Here is a 17,823-nt window from a genome sequence, read left to right as displayed (position 1 = left end):
TCCTGTTGTGTCAGCCAGCACTTTCTTTCCCCATTCTGACCTTGAATTGAGGGAATTGCCTATTAACTAACCAGCAATGTATTTGCTAATGTGACCACAATGAATGGACTTCTCTGGGCTTGGGAGTCCTTACAACGTGAAACTAAAATGGCTGCAATCATCTTGCCATCACAAGAGCAGAATTTATCTGAAAATTATGTCAGCCAGAGACACTAGAACCTAGAAATAGAGATTGATTATCTGGGTCTTCTAACATCAAACCATGCCTAACTTGTTAAACTAGTTCGGATTTTGTTTTTTCTCCCTGTCATCCCCTATGGTAACAGCCAACTCCTAGAAAAAGGTTAGCTCGATGTTTTGGCAATTGTCTAATGTTATGCATAATCATATAGTTCAGATGTGTCAATAAGCAACTATGTATCCACTGCCTTTCTAGCGTATAGTGAACCTACAAGGCAAAAAAGAACTGCTCTATAAAGTTTCCAAGGCCATAAACCTTTACAGAAGCAGACTGCCCCTCATCCTCCTGGAGCACTGGGTGGGTTTGAACCACTGCTCTGTGGATTAGTGGAACATCTAACCTACTACCTCACCAGACTTCTATAACCAATCACAGACACTAAATAAACAAGTGACACTGGCACATTTTGTTGTGACATTTCATTTTCAACATTGCCTTGAGTAATCTTGTCTCTGGACAAAAATCATTATTTTACATTCCAGAAAGTAAGAATGACATTACTATATATAATCATACTAGAGAAAAGTTAAAAAATGAACAACTCAGAAATTGAAAGTTCTCATCACACCTCATCACAATTATTTAAAAAACTAAAGAAATCAATAAAAACTAACAAGTTATTCAGAAGTCGCGTAAAGACCCTTACTTGCAGCTGGAGAGTATGTCGAAGAATTGTTTCTTCTAAGGCATGGATCCACTTCTCTCGCTCATCAGCATCACGAGCTGAAATAAAAGAATATAAAAATTAAAACCTTCCTTTTTCCATGTCTCCATGTTTGGAAGTAAAATTTTAAAACCACGAGGCTAGCAGGAAAGTTTTCAGTTGTACCATTTCTTTAGTGTGATCTATTGAACTATTCTTTCCAGATTAATAATCTACTTGCAACAACTTGTCTCAAAAATAGTAACTTTTTCCAGAAGGGTCCAATCTTGCCTCCATGCCATGCTAAGCTGGTATGGGGGCTTCTGCACTCAGGTGCTCCTCTCCTCTTCCTCTGCTGGTCCTACATGTTGGCTGTGGAAACCCTGAAGCCCAACACTGAGAGCTGGTGGCTCACATAACAGCACCATCTGGGAGCTGCAGGCCACGTTCAAAATCAACCTAAGGACCGATGGTGCCCAAGGGCACCATGAAGATGTTTATTTCTGGTATTAGAGACTTGAAGCTTACTAAAGATGGCAATGTGCCACTTCATGAAATTAAAATTCAGCATCCAGCAGGAGAATAGTGCTGGACAAGGCAATTTTCTGCTTTGCTGAACATGCAGTTTCCATGAGTCAGAGTCTACTAAACATCAACTATCAACAAGCCACAAGAAGCAGACTCTAAAACCACTACAATGTCTTACCATTCTTGACCCATTGCTTAGAAATCAGTTCTACTAAAGTCCCATTTTCTTCTCTTTGAAGCAAAGAGCAGCTATGAATAAATTACTGCTTGTTTGCAAAAGGAAGTGGTTACCTGCCTGTTCTGTAATGGATGTAAAAAGAAGAATTACTCCCTCTAATCAGGAAGACCTACTTTTCTCTGAAAGTTATTGTGAAACAAAAACATTACACAAGAACCATGTTTACAAGATTAAGTGCTGAGACACTTTGTTCAAATGTCTATTTGGCTCCAATCAGGCACTCTGTTGGGTACAGCATGGAAAAGACAATGCATGATCTCAAGTACCTTGCCGTCTCGTGGGTAGTACAATCACTTGATTGACTAGTGCACTGCTTAGTGATACAGTGCTTCATTGATTCTAATAGTCTCTAATATCTTTACTAAGTAAAAACCTATTCATTCTTCTAGCTTTAGGTCACTTTCTCCAACAAGTTGCTCAGATAAAAGGACAGAATTCCGTTCTTAAAATTAACTCAAATATTCTAATACTCAAGATAGTAATACATAAGTACACACCATTCATAAGTAACACCTACTCCCCATTTAACCGACTATCTGGTTATCTGATAGAATAAAAATCTATTACCCAACTATCTGATTCATTAGCAATATACATTTAGCAAAAATGAATGTCAAAATGCAAGGCAAGGAGAGGATGTGATGGTTAAGCTTATGTGCCAATTTAATTTGTCTGGCCCATGATACTCAGTGGTTATAAAAACGTTTAAATTGGCAGTTGTGTAATGATTTAAATTAAGTACTGATGTAGTCGTCTTCCATTTGGTGATCTGGTCTTTGGAAGCTAACTTTATGTGTCCATAAAGGAAGGTATACTAATCAGTATCCTAGGTAGTGTTGTTAAGCACCATTAAGTCAGCCCCTGACCCATAGATATCCTATGAACAACAGAATGAAACACTGCACAGTCCTGGACCAACCTCACCATTGTTCCTATGTCTGAGCCCATTGATGTAGCCACTGAGTCAGTCCATCTTGTCGAGGGCCTTCCCCTTTTTTGCTGTCCCTTCCCTATACCAAACATGATGTCCTTCTCCAGAGACTGGTCTCCGAGAAGATGTCCAAATGACATGACCACAGCATATAAGACAAAGTCTTGCCATGCTTGCGCTCTGCCCTTACTTTTCCCAAGACAGACTGAGTTGTCCTTTCAGAGTCCGTGGTACTGTCAATATTCTCCAGCACCACCATTCAAATACATATTTATTTAACAGTCTTTCTTATTCAATGTCCAGCTTTCACATGCACATGATGCAATGGAAAATACCACGGCTTGGGTCAGGCTCACCATAGTCCTCAAAGTAACATCCTTGCTCTTCAATACTCTAAAGAAGTCTTACGCACCAGATTTACCTAAGGCGATACGTCTTTTGATCTCTTGACTGCTGCTTCCATGAGCATTGATTGTGGATCCAAGCAAGACAAAATTCTTGACCACTTCAACTTTTCCTCCATTTATCATGTTATATTGGTCCAGTTGTGAAGAGTTTGATCTCCATACATTGAGTTGTAAACCGTACTGTGGGCTGCAAACCTTGATCTTCATCAGAAAGGCCTTCACTTCCTCCTCACTTTCAACAAGCAAGTTTGGGACATCTGCATACCACAGGTTAATTAAGCCTTCCTCCAATCCTGATGCCATACTCTTCTTCACATAATCCAGCATCTCAGATGATTTGCTCAGGAAGTATGGTGAGAGCACACAAGCCTGGTGCACAGCTTTCCTGATTTTAAACCATGCGGTGTCCCCTTACTCAGTTTGTACAACTACCTTCTGATCCATGTACAACTTCCGAATGAGCACAATGGAGAGAATGGAATTCCCATTCTCTGCAAGGTTATCCACAGATTATTACGGTCCACACACAGTGAAACACAAGTAAACATCTTTCTAGTAGTCTCTGCGTTAGGTCCTAGAGATACAAATTTTATACTAGTTTATAGCTTTTTAGCAATATACTGAGTCCCAGAACTACTTTTTCCAGTCTTATTTCTCAATATATTTGTCCATGAACTAATTTTTTATTAAAAGATCATTTTGTTGGGGGGCTCTGACAGCTCTTTATTACAATCCATACATCAATTGTATTGCACATATTTGTACATATGTTGCCATCATTATTTTCTAGAGTTATTTTCTGTTGAGCCCTGGATATCAGCTCCTCTTTGTTCCTCCCCCCCTGTCCATGAACTCTCTTATGGGAGCTATATTGTGCATACTGTTCACACAACTCACAATTTCTAGGTTTATGTGCAAGTTGTTCTCTCAGCTAGAATGCCCGAGCCCCAACTCTATTTGTGTAAACAATAAAAGTTAAATCTATTGGGCAGTCCTTTTGTGACAGTATAGGTCCAAACACATAACACATATTAACTAATTTAATTTTAGAGTATTATAATTACTATGATCATTGCACTGGGAAAATCTGCTGCACAAGACCTCTTTAGAAAAGCAAGGATGGGAGCATAGACGGTGAGTGGGTTGGAAAGGGGGAACTGATTACAAGGATCTACATGTGACCTCCTCCCTGGGGGATGGACAACAGAGAAGGGGGTGAAGGGAGACACCAGATAGGGCAAGATATGACAAAATAATAATCTATAAACTATCAAGGGCTCATGAGGGAGGGGGGAGCGGGGAGGGAGGTGGATAAAAAAGGACCTGATGCAAAGGGCTTAAGTGGAGAGCAAATGCTTTGAAAATGATGAGGGCAAAGAATATACAGATGTGCTTTATACAATTGATGTATGTATATGTATGGATTGTGATAAGAGTTGTATGAGCCCCTAATAAAATGTTTAGAAAAAAGAAAAGCAAGGATGTTACTTTGAGGGCCAAGGTGCACCTGAGCCAAGTCATGGTACTTTCAGTCAACTCACATGCATGTAAAAATTGGACACTGAATACAAGAAAGGCTAAAGAAAGGTCAATACGTTTGAATTATGGTGCTGGTGAAGAATATTGAAAGGACCATGGGCTGCCAAGAGAACAAACAGAATTTTCTTGGAAGAAGTACAACCAGGATGCACCTTATACAAATTGGGAAGGTTGGAGAGACTACATCATGTACTTTGGACATATTCTCAGGAAAGACCAGACCCTGGAGCAAGACATCATGCTTGGTAAAGGAGGAAAGCAGTGAAAAAGAGAAAGACCTTCTACAAGATGCACGGACACAGTGGATGCATCCATGGGCTCAAACATCAGAACAACTGTGAGGATGGTGCAGGACTGAGCAATGTTTTATTCTGCTGTCCACAGGGCTGCAGTGAGTCAGAACTGATTGGAAGGCATCCAACAACAATGACGTTATTATGATGGTGTTTATTTTATAGAAAAGTTTCATAATTGTCAACTGTATCCCAGCATACCATAGCAAACAGCAAATAGCTCAGTAAGCTTCAAGCAATCTGGTAAATAAGTTTTACCATACTCTTCTTTAGAGAATGTAGACCTTTCCACACTATGGAGAGTCTATGAAAAGAACAAAACCCTAGGCTCGGGAAACATAGGTACAAACCCAAGCTTCCCTACTTGTGCTAGGCTGGGCTGTGTAGGCAAACAAAATCAGCGACACTGATATGTACAGGTAACAAGCAGGAAGTGGATGGAGCCTCCGGTGAATCCCCTCCGACCACAGAGCAGGGGTGGGAGGAGCCTTGCTCTCGATCATGCAGGGGCAGTGGAAAGTGAGTTATTGCAGAGGCAGTTAGATTAAAATTTAACACCTTATCATTTTAACCCATTTAAAATTTGGTTTACTTTTTTGTATTTTCTACTTTCTTTTCAATTGAGGTTTTTTGCCGTTTTACTTTGTTATTGTTGTTTTGGAATGCTTTTCTGTATATGAAATCTAGGAGAAGTAAATCTACAGAGATAGTAACTGGATTAATGGTTTCTTGGGGGTATGGAGGGGGAGCTGGGGGAAATGGGGAGCTAAGAGCAATGAGTACAGGAAAGAAAATGTTCTAAAATTGATGTGGTGATGATTTTACAACCGTTAATATGATTGGCCTATTGAATTGTATGATATGTGAATTATATGCCAATAACGGTGTTTTAGGGAAAAAAAGTAATTTTATATTATGAAGATGTCCCATCCCAGTCCAACTCAAGTCCATGGGTTCAATGATAGCGAATCCCTTTTCAGACGCACGCAGCTACAAGGCAATGAAACCGAAAAGTAAAGCCGGAAGCAGGGATCTCACAGGTCAGTGGGTGCAGTTGCAAGGTTGGTGGAAACACAGCAGGGCACTGACATCTCCCAGAGTCGATGACCTACATGGGGCTGCCCCTGAAGGCAGACGCCGAACCAAGCAAGCGGGGAGGCAAAGGGAGAGAGAGAATGAGAGTTTGCAGTGTTTCTGTGCTGTGACCTGATAGAAAGGTTGGACTCCACCCTTTCCCTTTCATCCAGGTACAAGCTGGCATACAATCTACCTGCCATGCTACTTTATTACTAGTTGACTGCAGGCAGTTGGTACTCAACAGCTCTGAATTGTAGTCACTTATTTCCAAAGAGGCTCATAGTGGCTGCAGTCTCATAGATCTATTGTGAAAGTTAAGTGAAAGAAAATACATAAGACCAATGAGGTCAAAAGGCCCTCGAGGGCCGAGGTATTTGTGTGAGCACACTAGGCCAGTATCTGCAGGGTTCTGTGCTGACACGTGCACTGAAGATGCAGCGCGATGGTGGTCAAACAACGGGCACCTCACCACAAAACCAGCAATGGCACTAAAACTTGCAAGGGTCACTGTGTCCTTCACCATTAGCTCCGTGTAGAGGGGGAAATGCCTGCTTTGCTTATGAATGCCCTTGGAGAAGCTGTAAACTGCATCTCCACCCAACTTACGGACATGCCTTTAAAATATCCTATGTGACAGAGGGAAAGGAGGCATGAAGCCCTTGCCCTACATATTAAGTTACTTGTCTCAAAGAAAAGCACGGTGCAATTGTCTGAATTGTGAACTCAATTGGCCTTTTTTCCCTCTCTCTCCATAAAAACACTTTCACTTGAAAGAACTGCCAAACTATATTTTTCACATTTTGGAATTAACAGACATTTTCCTGAAAATGAACGGTTATTCTGTTGTCTTAAGGAAAACTGGCAGAATTTTTGCCAATTACGTAATTCAAGCTTCCAGGCAAGCATTAGGTTTTGAGATACTTGTATTCCCCAGCTATAGGACCTTAACAGATTCCCAAGGATCCTTAAAGACTGCTCTGATGAGATCAGTGACAATATCAACAAATTTAACTTTTTACGTCAAATGCCATTGTTGTTAGGTGACTGTGTTAGGCCAGGTTGACTAAAGAAACAAACCCAGTGATACTCATATATGTGTTATAAGAAGAGTTTTATATGAAGGCGTAATTGTGTATTAAGAAAGAATCCCAGTCCAGTCCAAATCAAGTCCATCAATCCTATACTAGTCCATAAGTCCCTCTAACTCACACAACCACATGCAATGAAGCAGGATACAGGAAGATCACAGACCCGTAGGTGCAAAGTTGCAGGGGTGCAAGGTCAGTGGAAACATGACAAGGTTCTTCCCCGGCAGCTTTCAGGGTCCTCTAACAGGAAAGGTGAAGTCAGAGAGAGAGCAAGATTCCCTGAGTCCTTTTAATGAGAAGGCCATGTCCATAAGGAGGCACCATCAGGCTATGACCTGATTGACAGGTTAACTATCACCCCTACACATTTATATATCTTCAAGTTGACATGTGAGCTAGGTAGTTTATTGTGCCAACCTGGCCGATAAACAGATGTGGGGTTATAATTGAAAGGCGGAAGGATAGATGGCTCTATGAGCCTCACCTTTCTAGTTTTCAGGTCTCTTACTTTGTGATGGTCGGACCAGGGTGTAGTTGCCTTAGCCTGTTCCCTGCTTCAGCTGGCAAGGCTCACTTCCTGCAAGATATCCGCAAGGAGAAGCCACATGGACTTACACCAATGCAGCCCTGGTGCTGGAGCAGACGTGTGGAGACCCCTGCCAGCACTGACATGCTTACGTGTTCATTGATTTGGCTTTCCTCCTGCAGCCAGCATCACTGCACATGTTTTGTGAAACGGAGGAGGACTTTGTGGATTGGTGTCGGACATATGGGTTAATGTTGGACTTAACTTGGGCAGCATTGGGTTGAGATGTTTTCTTGACGTGCACTTAACCTTTATATAAAACTCTCTTATACGTGAGTTTCTGTGGATTTATTTCTCTAAAGTATCCAGACTAACACAATATGAAATTATGTAACTCAACAAATGCCACTGAATACATTCCGACCCATAGTGACTTTATGCAAAACAGAACGAAAAACTGAACAGGCCTTCACCATCTTCACAATTGTTCCTATGTAAGAGCCCATTGCTGCAGCCTCTGTGTCAATTTCTCTTGAGGGCCTTCCTCTTTTTTGCTGTCCTTTTATCAAGCATGATGTTCTTCCCCAAGGACTGGTCTCTCCTAACTACATGTCCAAAGTATGAAAGACAAAGTCCAACCATCCTTGCCTGTAAGGAGCCCTCTGACCTTTCTTCTTCCAATACAGATCTGTTTGTCCTTTTAGCAGTCCATGGTACTTTCAATATTCTTCTCCAGCACCACAATTCAAATGCATATATTCTTCTATGGTCTTCCTTATTCAGTGTCTAACTTTCACATGCATATGATACAATGGGAAATACCACAGCTTGGCCCAGCCTCACCTTAGTCCTCAAAGTAACACCCTTGCTTTTCAATACTCTGAAGAGCTCTTGTGTGGCAGATTTACCCAATGAAGCTCATTTTTTGATCTCTTGTCTGCTGCTTCCATGAGCACTGCTTGTGGATCCACGCAAGACAAAAATCCTTGACAACTTCAACCTTTTCCCCACTTATCATCATGTTACCTATTGGTGCAGTTGTGAGGGCTGTGATCTTTACACTGAGTTGTAATCATACTGAAGACTGCAATCTTTGATCTTCATGGGCAAGTGCTTCAGGTCTTCTTTGCTTTCAGCAAGCAAGGTGTCATCTGCACATATCAAGTTTTTTAATAAGCCTTCCTGCAGTCCTGATGCCACGTTCTTCTTCATATAAGCTAGATTCTTTGATTATTTGCTCAGCATGCAGACTGCATAAGTACAGTAAGAGGATAAAACCCTTATGCACACCTTTAGGGATTTTAAACCATGAAGTATTCCCTTGTTCTATTCCCACAAATGCCTCTTAATCCACGTACAAGTTCTGCTTGATCAAAATGAAGCCCCTACATGAGGAAAGATTCCAAGGTGTTTAAATTCCGTTTTCCACAGTCCTTTTGAAGCCACCTTGCATAATGAAATTTATCAATGTTTAAAAGAGCTTTATAAACTCTCAAAGTCAAATATTTATCAAATGACCAATCTATGATATTACAGAAACATACACAGGGTAATATGTCTATTCAAAGTATAAAACAGACACATGAATTTTAATATAATGAAAGTTTGAGAATTTCATTGAAATTTTGTCAGAATCCACATAGAAACCAATCTTTAATAAACTATCTCTTGTTATGAGACTACACACACAAATGTGTAAGTTGGAGAGCTATATTTCTACATATATATTTGTGTGTTTGTATAACCATAATTGTAGTGGAGTACACGGGGAAACTGTAAATGTTTCCTGGCCATGACTATAGTCTTGCAAAACACCAAGGTCAACTGGCCTAAAAAGAGTCCACAAGGGCAATGCTCAGCATCCTACTTTAGTATGGAATGACGAGGCTCTTAAAAGCTTGTGAGTGACAATATAAGGGGGCATCTGTTGGTCTCTCCCCTTTCTGGATAAAAAAAAGAGTGAAGAAAATTAAAAAGATACAAGGAAATACTTAAGTCTAAAATACTAATGAACCACATGGATCTCAGCTTCCAAGACCTTGGGGCCACCAAAAGAAATGCATGGTATTCAGCAACCACTGCTGATCACTCTAAAAGGAATCACTGAAGGAAGCCCTGAATAGAGTGAGAGAAAGGCATGGAGCAAAACTCAAAATACTAGAAAGGACCAGGCTTGCGAGTTTGATGGAGACTTGCTGAATCAACCCAGACAATGGCTCTTGAAGCCTGGAACTGAACTCACTAGTGCGGCTCAACTCTGAGTTGTCATTAGATAGGCCACTAGAGTGAGCGATACCACCAGTGAGGTGCACTCTTTGGAACAACCAACCACATGAGGTTGGAAGGGCAGGATTTAACTAAGGCAGCACGCTCAAAAGGATAAGCAAGGAGGACAAATGGAAACCGTGAACACAGAAAGTGAGAGGGGTGTTATTGCATCATGAGGTTTGCAATCAACGTCATGAATCAAAGTGTGAATGAACTCTTGAATGAAAAAACAATTTGCTCTGTAAACTTTTGCTTAAATCATAATTTTAAAAACAACAAAGAAACTACCACTTCTTGAATTTTGGTGAAATATCAAAGAATAGCCACAATTATATAAAAAGGTTTTAAAACACGACTCTCTTTTCTAACTACTTATCTGTATGAGGACCTGTGGTGGTTACATAATTTCATGCCAACTTGATAAATAAGTATAGAGGTGGAGTCTAGCTTGTCAATGAGGTCACAGCTTCATGATACCTCCCTGTGAGTGTGGGCTTCTCTGGAGAATTCTGGGAACTTTCTCTCTTTTGATTCTGCCATAAGAAGAGGCAGATCGATCTCTCTCTCTCCCTGTTGAGGAGTCACACAGACACCCATGCCAGCGCTGAAATGCTACCACCGGCATTGGATCCACAAAACTTTTTCACCCACTGGCCTGTGATCTTCCTGCATTCAGCATCATTGCATGTACAGTGTGAGTCTGAAGAGGAATTTATGGACTAGCATCAGACATATGAGCTAATATCAGACTTATGGATTTGATCTGGACTGGACTGGAATGTTTTCTCAATATATAATTATTCTTTGGTGTACAGCTCTCTCTTATACACGAGTCTCCCTGGATTTGTTTCTCTAGTCAACCCAGCCTAAGAGGACCTATTTTTCTTCATATACTTTAACCTAAACAAGATATCATAATAGGTTGAATGCTGCAGTAGTTAGGGAAATAAAAGACATTCTATGTCCAATGATCTTCCATTACAATAAAGAGCGAGACAAAAATGTAAAGAAAGAGTCAGGAGGAGGAGTGAAGGTAGGAAACACAGGTAGATGGGATAAATGGTGTCACATTGAGGGTAATGCAATGAATGGGATCAAGCGAACTATGGATGAGTTGTTGAATGTAAAACTGATTATCTGTTCTATAAACAATCACCCAACACAAAAAAAGGCTTTGCCAAATGTTATTTGTGTAATAGGCTTGTGATTTTTAAATAATTAAAGTTTCCTCTCAATAGTTTAAGATTTTTTATTTGAGATTTCCTTGACAAATTTTAAAGAAAGTCCTGAAACTTTAAAAGTTTGGAAATTGCTGGTATATATATAGCATATTATTTTTTATTGCTTCCTCCAGTAAGACATAAACTCCTAGAAAGAAGAAGCCTATCAGACTCGTTATTTGTTATATTTCTGTTAGGTGCTGCTGAATCAGTTCTAATTCATAGCAAAGCAAACCTATATACAACAGAACAAAGCACTGCCCGGTCCTGAGTCAACATTGCAATCGTGTGACCACTGTGTCAATCCACCTCATTGAGTGCCTTCCTCTTTCTCAATGACCCTCTACGTTAGCAAATAGGATGTCCTTCTCCAGAGACTGCTCTGTCCTGACAACATGCCCAAAGTATGTGAGAAGAAATCTTGCCATCCTCGTTTCTAAGGAACATTCTGACTGGACTTCTTTCTAGACCGGATTGTTTGTTTTTTTGGCAGTCCATGGTGCTTTCAATAGTCTTTGCCAACATCATAATTCAAATGCACCAATTGTTCTATGGTCTTCCTTAGTAAATGTCCAACTTTAACATGCATGAGGTGATGGAAAATACAATGCCTAGAGTCACACACACCTTACTTCCCGTCCTTCCTCAACACTTTAAGAGGTTTCGTGCAATATATTGGCTCCAGTGCAATCTGCCATTTGATTTCTTGAATGCTGCTTCCATAAGCATTGCCTGTGAATCCAAGTAAAATGAAATTCTTGCTGTTGTATCTCTAGCACTAACAAGATGTCTTACATGTGTTGGATGCTCTTTATCTTTGGGGGAATACATAATGGATGGATGTTGAATAGAAACATAACATTCAAATAATTAGATGGTTTGAAGTGTCACTGCCTGTAATTTGGAACAGGTTTGAATATGTTGAATAGTAGTGGGTATGTTTTAAATAGAGTAAGGAAGAGGTGAGCTGTAGAGAGAAACGGGCCAGACGACATCACTCTAAGTCTGAGATAATCTAAACCAATGTTTTGGGAGTCAGAAGGCTGAAAATTCATAAACAGAGGAGAGAGAAATACGTGTCTAGGTGCCTTACTGTGCTTTGCACAGACTTTTAAATAAAATTTTGTTTACATTCTTGTCCACTTCCTTTGCTCAGTGATGAATCCTTGAGATGTGGGATGAAATCTGATCTATATTTTCTTAATTCTCAACATATGCTTGGTACTGATAATCACAATTATTGGACAGATGGTTATCTCTTCAGAGAGATTTCCCTACCAGCATACACTAAAACCTGCCCCATATTCTCCGTATACAGTTTTCTTTCCTCCATTGAATACATTCCTCCTAACAAATGTATTTATTTAGGTTATTATTTGTTGTTTGTCCTTGCCTCTGTAAAGTAAGTGTCACAAGGACAGGAGTCTTTATTTATTGACTGATGTATCCGAAGTCCCTAGAGTCTTGCCAGGTAAACGATGCTCAATAAGTATTTGCTGAATGAGGAAGGAAGATACATTGATGTAACTCTCCAGTGCACATCTCTTTCTTACATTTGGAGTTCAAAAATAGGTTGGGATTCCTAGTAAATCACTATTTTGGTTTAATAGTCTATTAAAACTATAATAATTGGCTCAATCAAAGATTTATAAATACTTTTAGCTAAAGGCTCCAAAACTGTCTAGTAAAACACAAGCAAATATTTACAAATGTGTTTCTTCCCCCACAACTTCTGCTTTGACAATCTGAAGCAATTTTGTGCTTCTCCTGGACAGAGACAGCATTGTATTGGGCAAAGCAGATACAGATTAATGAGTTCTCTTCCAGTCATTCTACAAAAAAATTGTGTTTCTAAATCAAACTATCCCCAGTTGATGAAAATCTTCACCAAATGTAGTCTAATAATTTTAGCTCATATAGGAGATGTTTCATACTTCCAGGTTTTAGCAAAGGCATAATCTTAGATGATCCAATGCTCTTTAATATTGAACTTCAGGAAAAAATGGTTTTTCAAAATTCAAGACTTATACGGAGGATGTAAGAAAATGAAGTCATGAATAAAAGGTCTTTAGAGAGCATACTGACCAGAGTGATTTGGCACAACAGAAAGCAGGAAAGGGGACATTTAGAAGGTATAGGAAGAGTAAAGGGAGAGAGTTCCTAAAAACTTGAATCAGACCAAACTGGGTAAACTGAGTGGATGGAAAAGCTGTTCTACAACCTAGAGACTCTAAGAGGAAAAAAACGTTTGGGAGACGGTGGGTTGTAAATAAAAATTATTTTAAATTTTTTTGAAGATTCTCAGAAGGAAAAACAGAGGAAGAAATGTGGTTTATACATCAATAGACAAGACTTTGATTACTACAGAGGGCAGGGATGGGTGGAAACAGAGAGGGAAGGGGTAGTTGATAAAATGCTTCATGGGGTGTGGGGTGTAACCTCCATATTCCTTATACCTCAGATTTAAATATTGGTCTGAGTGGCTAAAAAAGGAAGACAAGTAAAACTGAAGTGGTCTTGGAGTCTTTAATGACCTACAAGTTCATTTCAAACATAGAAAAAAGATAGGATTCTCAGCATCAATTAATCCTGAAATTTGGTAAACCTAACCTCCTAAAGAATCATGATTATCGGAAATGTAGCAGAGTTTATTAATTAACTGTAACTGCTCAAATAAATGTTATTAGATGTTATTCCCTTTCCAGAAAACAATAAATTATATCTTTACCGCATACTGGGCAAGATGGAGAAGGGACAGAAAGGATGTCCTTTCTGAGAAGCCAAAGCCTAGTTTCGGTTCATGAGGGGAAATATAGAACCTCATATACACTTTCACTATTTAACAAGATGAAGACTGTTCGAAAGAGAAAAATGATGTTACAGAATCAATCAACTTTTGAGTGAGACAATGAAAGAAAAGAAAATGTAACACATGTTGGGAAATTCAGGAAGAAAACCAAAGCAAGGGAAATAAAATCTATTCATAAAACAGGAGAATTCGCTGGCTCACTCTCTTGTCCCCTCCAGGGCATGTACCAAAATAGATGTGACCTAACAAAGAGACAGAACCATATTAAGAATAAAAAATTATGAGTAATTTGTATTACTTTAAATAAAATGCTTAGAGTTTTCTGAAAATAGATTCTATTCCTTACACACTGGGAGTGGGAGGAAGCCCATATTAAGTATAAAAACTATGATTGGCTTGTTACTTAAAATATTTCAGAGTTTTCTGAAAATAGATTTTATTCCTCACACACTGGGGTGGGAAGCCCTAGACAAAAAACATATGCATGTGCAAACATCTCTTCAAGGAACAACGTGGAGTGGAAGCACGTCTGCATGTAATGTTCCTAATGGGCCTTTCCAGAGGTTGCATTCTTGGCCTCAGTAGTTCTCCGAGGTATTTACTCAGAGCAGAGGGCTGGCAGTAAGGCTTCTTTCTTCCTTCTCTGTGTTTAGTCAGAAGCCATAAGTTCCTATCTTCTATTTGCTTCATAAAGCATATATGAGGGGGTACCCTCCAAAAAACAGATTATTTTCAAAGCTATGTATTTAAAAAAAATTTTTTTAGAACCTTATCACGTTCAAAGTACTCTCCATTACACCTAATACACCTGTCAAATCTGCTATTCCATTCTTGGAAACATTTTTCAAATGCATCTGTTTGATGGCTGAGAGCACCTCCCTTGTTATTTTCTTTACCTCTTCTACATCGTCAAATTGCTGTCCTTTCAAATCCCTCTTTCTCACAGAAACAAAAAGAAGTCACACGGAACAAGGTCAGGTGGAGTAAGGTGAGTGGGGCCAAGAGAGGCATGCTGGTTTTTTTTTTGCCAAAAACTGGCACACTGAGATGGCTGTGTGAGCAGATGCATTGTCATGGTGGCAAAACCAGTCCCCCATGTGCCACAAATCAGGCTTTTGTCTCACACTGTTAGACAATCTTTTCGGAACCCTAAATAGAAAGCTGATTAACAGTGTGACCTGGTGGAACAAACTCCAAATGCACTATCCCCCTCACATAAAAATTTTTTTTTTTTTTTAAAAAGCATCATCATGATCTTTGATTTCACTTGACAAGCTTTTTTGGGTGAGGTGAAGATGGCATCTTCCCTGGCTTGACTGATGTTTGCTTTCGGGGTCATAAGAACAGCACCATGTCTCCTCAACAGTAATGACCTTGGGGAAAAAAAAGGCTGGGTTGCTCTGGAGCTGTTCTTTCAAAGCCCAGCATGTGTCTTCTGTTCTTTTTCCTGGTCAGTCAGAACCCGAGGCACAATCTCACAGCAAGCCTTCTCCTTCCCAAATCTTCCCTTACAATTCGCTAAACTGAGCTCCAACACAGTCCAGATCACTTCTCCATCTCTTCACTGGTCTGTTGCTGCCAGTCTTCGAGTACAAGTGCACAGATTTTGTCTACATTTTCATTGGTTTGGGAAACTGATGGACGTCCAGCATAAGGTTTGTCAACAATCAACATTTCACCATTTTTGGGATGAGAAAAACCACTCGTACACTTGAGTTTTTCCCACAGTGCTGTTCTTTTAAGTTGTGTTCAACATCATAACCGTTTCTGTGGCATTTTTCCCAGGCAGGAAACAAAATTTCACAGCCACATGCTGTTATCTTAAATTGGTCATCACAAAAAAACAGGTTCTAGCGAAACTACTTTTATGAAAAAATTTACTGTGACCAGAGAGCGCCTTCCCAGATGACGCCATTGGGTGCACTAACTCAAGAGTGAGTTGCTAGAAGTTCTCTTAGAGGGAAAAATGTACTACAAAAGCTCTGCCAGTGGAGTTTTTTCTGGTTTGCTTTGGGGGGGTAGGAGCCCCCTCATATTCTAAAACCAAGAATGCAGTATAAAACTCAGGTCTAACCCCATACTTTAGCCCTAACTAATAAAGTATGATTTAGATACAGTAACATTTAGCTCTTCATTTGAAGAGCAGTTTTCATGTAATTATTTGAATATATATTCTGTCATTCTTTTAACTAGTTAACAACAAAAAGCAACAGAAAAATTAAGTTTCAATAAGTGTTTATAAATAAGAAAAAAGATACACCAGTGAAATCCAAACTTTATAATAGGACAAGTTACCAATTCATGCAGCCAGTTACATTTGTTCATTTACTGTCCTAGAGGTGTAGGGGTTATGTGTTTGAGTCCATCAGCTGCCACATGGGAGAAAGATGAGGCTTTCTGCTCCTGAGAAGATTTACAGCCTCTGAAACCCTAGGCAGCAGTTCTACTATATCCTATCAGGTCTCTAGTAGTCAGAATAGACCAAATGGCAGTAGGTTTTGGTTTAAAAAATTATGACATCTAATTAGACAAATATACACATGCATACACACACACACGAGGGGTCAAACAAGTGACTGAGATACAAGGCCAGAAAATGTTCCAGAGGAAGAAATGCTTCTAGAAATACCTGAAAATAAATTCATTCACTTTATATGTAAGTCCCTTCAGTAGTTTAAGAAAGAGATGAAAGAAACTACAGACAAAATGAAAGTAAACACATACAAAACCCCAGAAAATTAAGGAAAATAATACAAGAAAAATTAACAAACACCCCTCAAAAAAAAACACAAATTAGAAATTAAGAATATTAATACTAAACATTCACAAATATGAAGTATAAAAACAAAGGCATAGGATTAAATCAACATGAGACAGAATTTGCTACATTGAAATGTCAAATGTCTTAATAATAATCTTGTTAGAGGAAAAATCAGAAAAAGAATAGCAATATCAAAAATGAAACCAAAGAAAGTCTAAGAATTATGTGGCAAACCATCTAGAGAAAACAATTTATATATGACTGGAATTCCAGAACAGAAGAGGCAAAAGAAAACACCAAGGAAAGTATTGAAGGTTTGTTGGAAGAAACTATCCTAATATGAAAGACAAGAAGATATGCATTCGAGAGGCTCAATGAGCCTCAAATCGGTCAGAACCCAAAAGAAAATCACTAAGACATAATCACACTTTCCAAAACCAAAGATAAATCAAAAGTGTACAAAACAGATTCAGAAAAGTTACCTACAAATAAAATCCTAGAAAATGAAACTCTGATTTCTTTTTTTTTAGTGTTCTTCAGGAAATATTTATTGAGTATTATTAGATTACCGTTTACAGCTAAATTAGATGTATGTACTTCTTACAACCATAAAACTGTTTTCAAAGCATTTATCACATTTGCAGGCTGAACCACTCGTCAGGTTTCAGAATTCAGCCATCAGTCATGATTCTGCACCAGGGCCACCAGTCCACGATTTCAAAGAGTTGTAGATTCTCTCAGGAAGTGGAACAAAATCGTCTCTGTATGTGACTATCGTCTCCACATAAAACCCTTTTGGGGGCTCAGGTAGTTCAACCGGCGAAACGTCCTTTTGCTCAACTTTATCTGGGAGCTTGTTCTTTTCCCGGCCAAACAAAAACATGGAGCCGAACACAGTCCAGGCGCCCATGCCGTAGACTAAGGACATCCGCCGGTACCAGGCTAAGGCCTGGTTGTTACGCATCGCTGCGACCCGGACAAACCTTGAAACTCTGATTTCTTAACAGAAATCAAGGAGGGAAAAAGACAATGAAATGTCACTATGAAAAACCTGAAAGAAAAAAATAATTATCAACCAAGAATTATATATCTGGTAAAACTGTCCCTCAGACATAATGGTAAAATTAGTGCATTCCCAGATAAATAGAAATTATAAGGATTTGTAAAAAGCAGACCATCCTTCAGACAGAGAACCAACAATGCATGACAGGCAACAACTGGAGATTAAAACATGTGGCAACATCACCTAAAAAT

At 39.3% G+C, this 17,823-nt stretch overlaps 2 protein-coding genes across 4 annotated transcripts in view; both read right to left on the bottom strand.

Annotated features, from left to right (window-relative positions):
• OSBPL9 (oxysterol binding protein like 9) overlaps nucleotides 1-17,823 on the bottom strand; it is a 146,897-nt gene that overhangs the window by 66,564 nt on the left and 62,510 nt on the right. For all 3 annotated transcript variants that reach the window (XM_075555882.1, XM_075555885.1, XM_075555877.1), the window contains one exon: nucleotides 888-964. In XM_075555882.1, coding sequence (XP_075411997.1) covers nucleotides 888-964 — 77 coding nt within the window. The remainder of the gene's footprint in view (nucleotides 1-887; nucleotides 965-17,823) is intronic.
• LOC142435551 (small integral membrane protein 26-like) lies at nucleotides 17,110-17,548 on the bottom strand. The gene has a single exon (XM_075539776.1). The coding sequence runs from the start codon at nucleotides 17,531-17,533 to the stop codon at nucleotides 17,252-17,254; it is 282 nt and encodes a 93-aa protein (XP_075395891.1). The 5' UTR covers nucleotides 17,534-17,548; the 3' UTR covers nucleotides 17,110-17,251.

Source organism: Tenrec ecaudatus, chromosome 1 (assembly GCF_050624435.1).
Source record: "Tenrec ecaudatus isolate mTenEca1 chromosome 1, mTenEca1.hap1, whole genome shotgun sequence".
NCBI classification, from domain to species: domain Eukaryota; kingdom Metazoa; phylum Chordata; class Mammalia; order Afrosoricida; family Tenrecidae; genus Tenrec; species Tenrec ecaudatus.
This window is presented reverse-complemented; position numbering and strand designations above follow the sequence as displayed.

Excerpts from the sequence above, each read along its gene's own strand:
- LOC142435551 (XM_075539776.1), bottom strand. The coding sequence starts at position 17,533 with ATGCGTAACAACCAGGCCTTAGCCTGGTACCGGCGGATGTCCTTAGTC.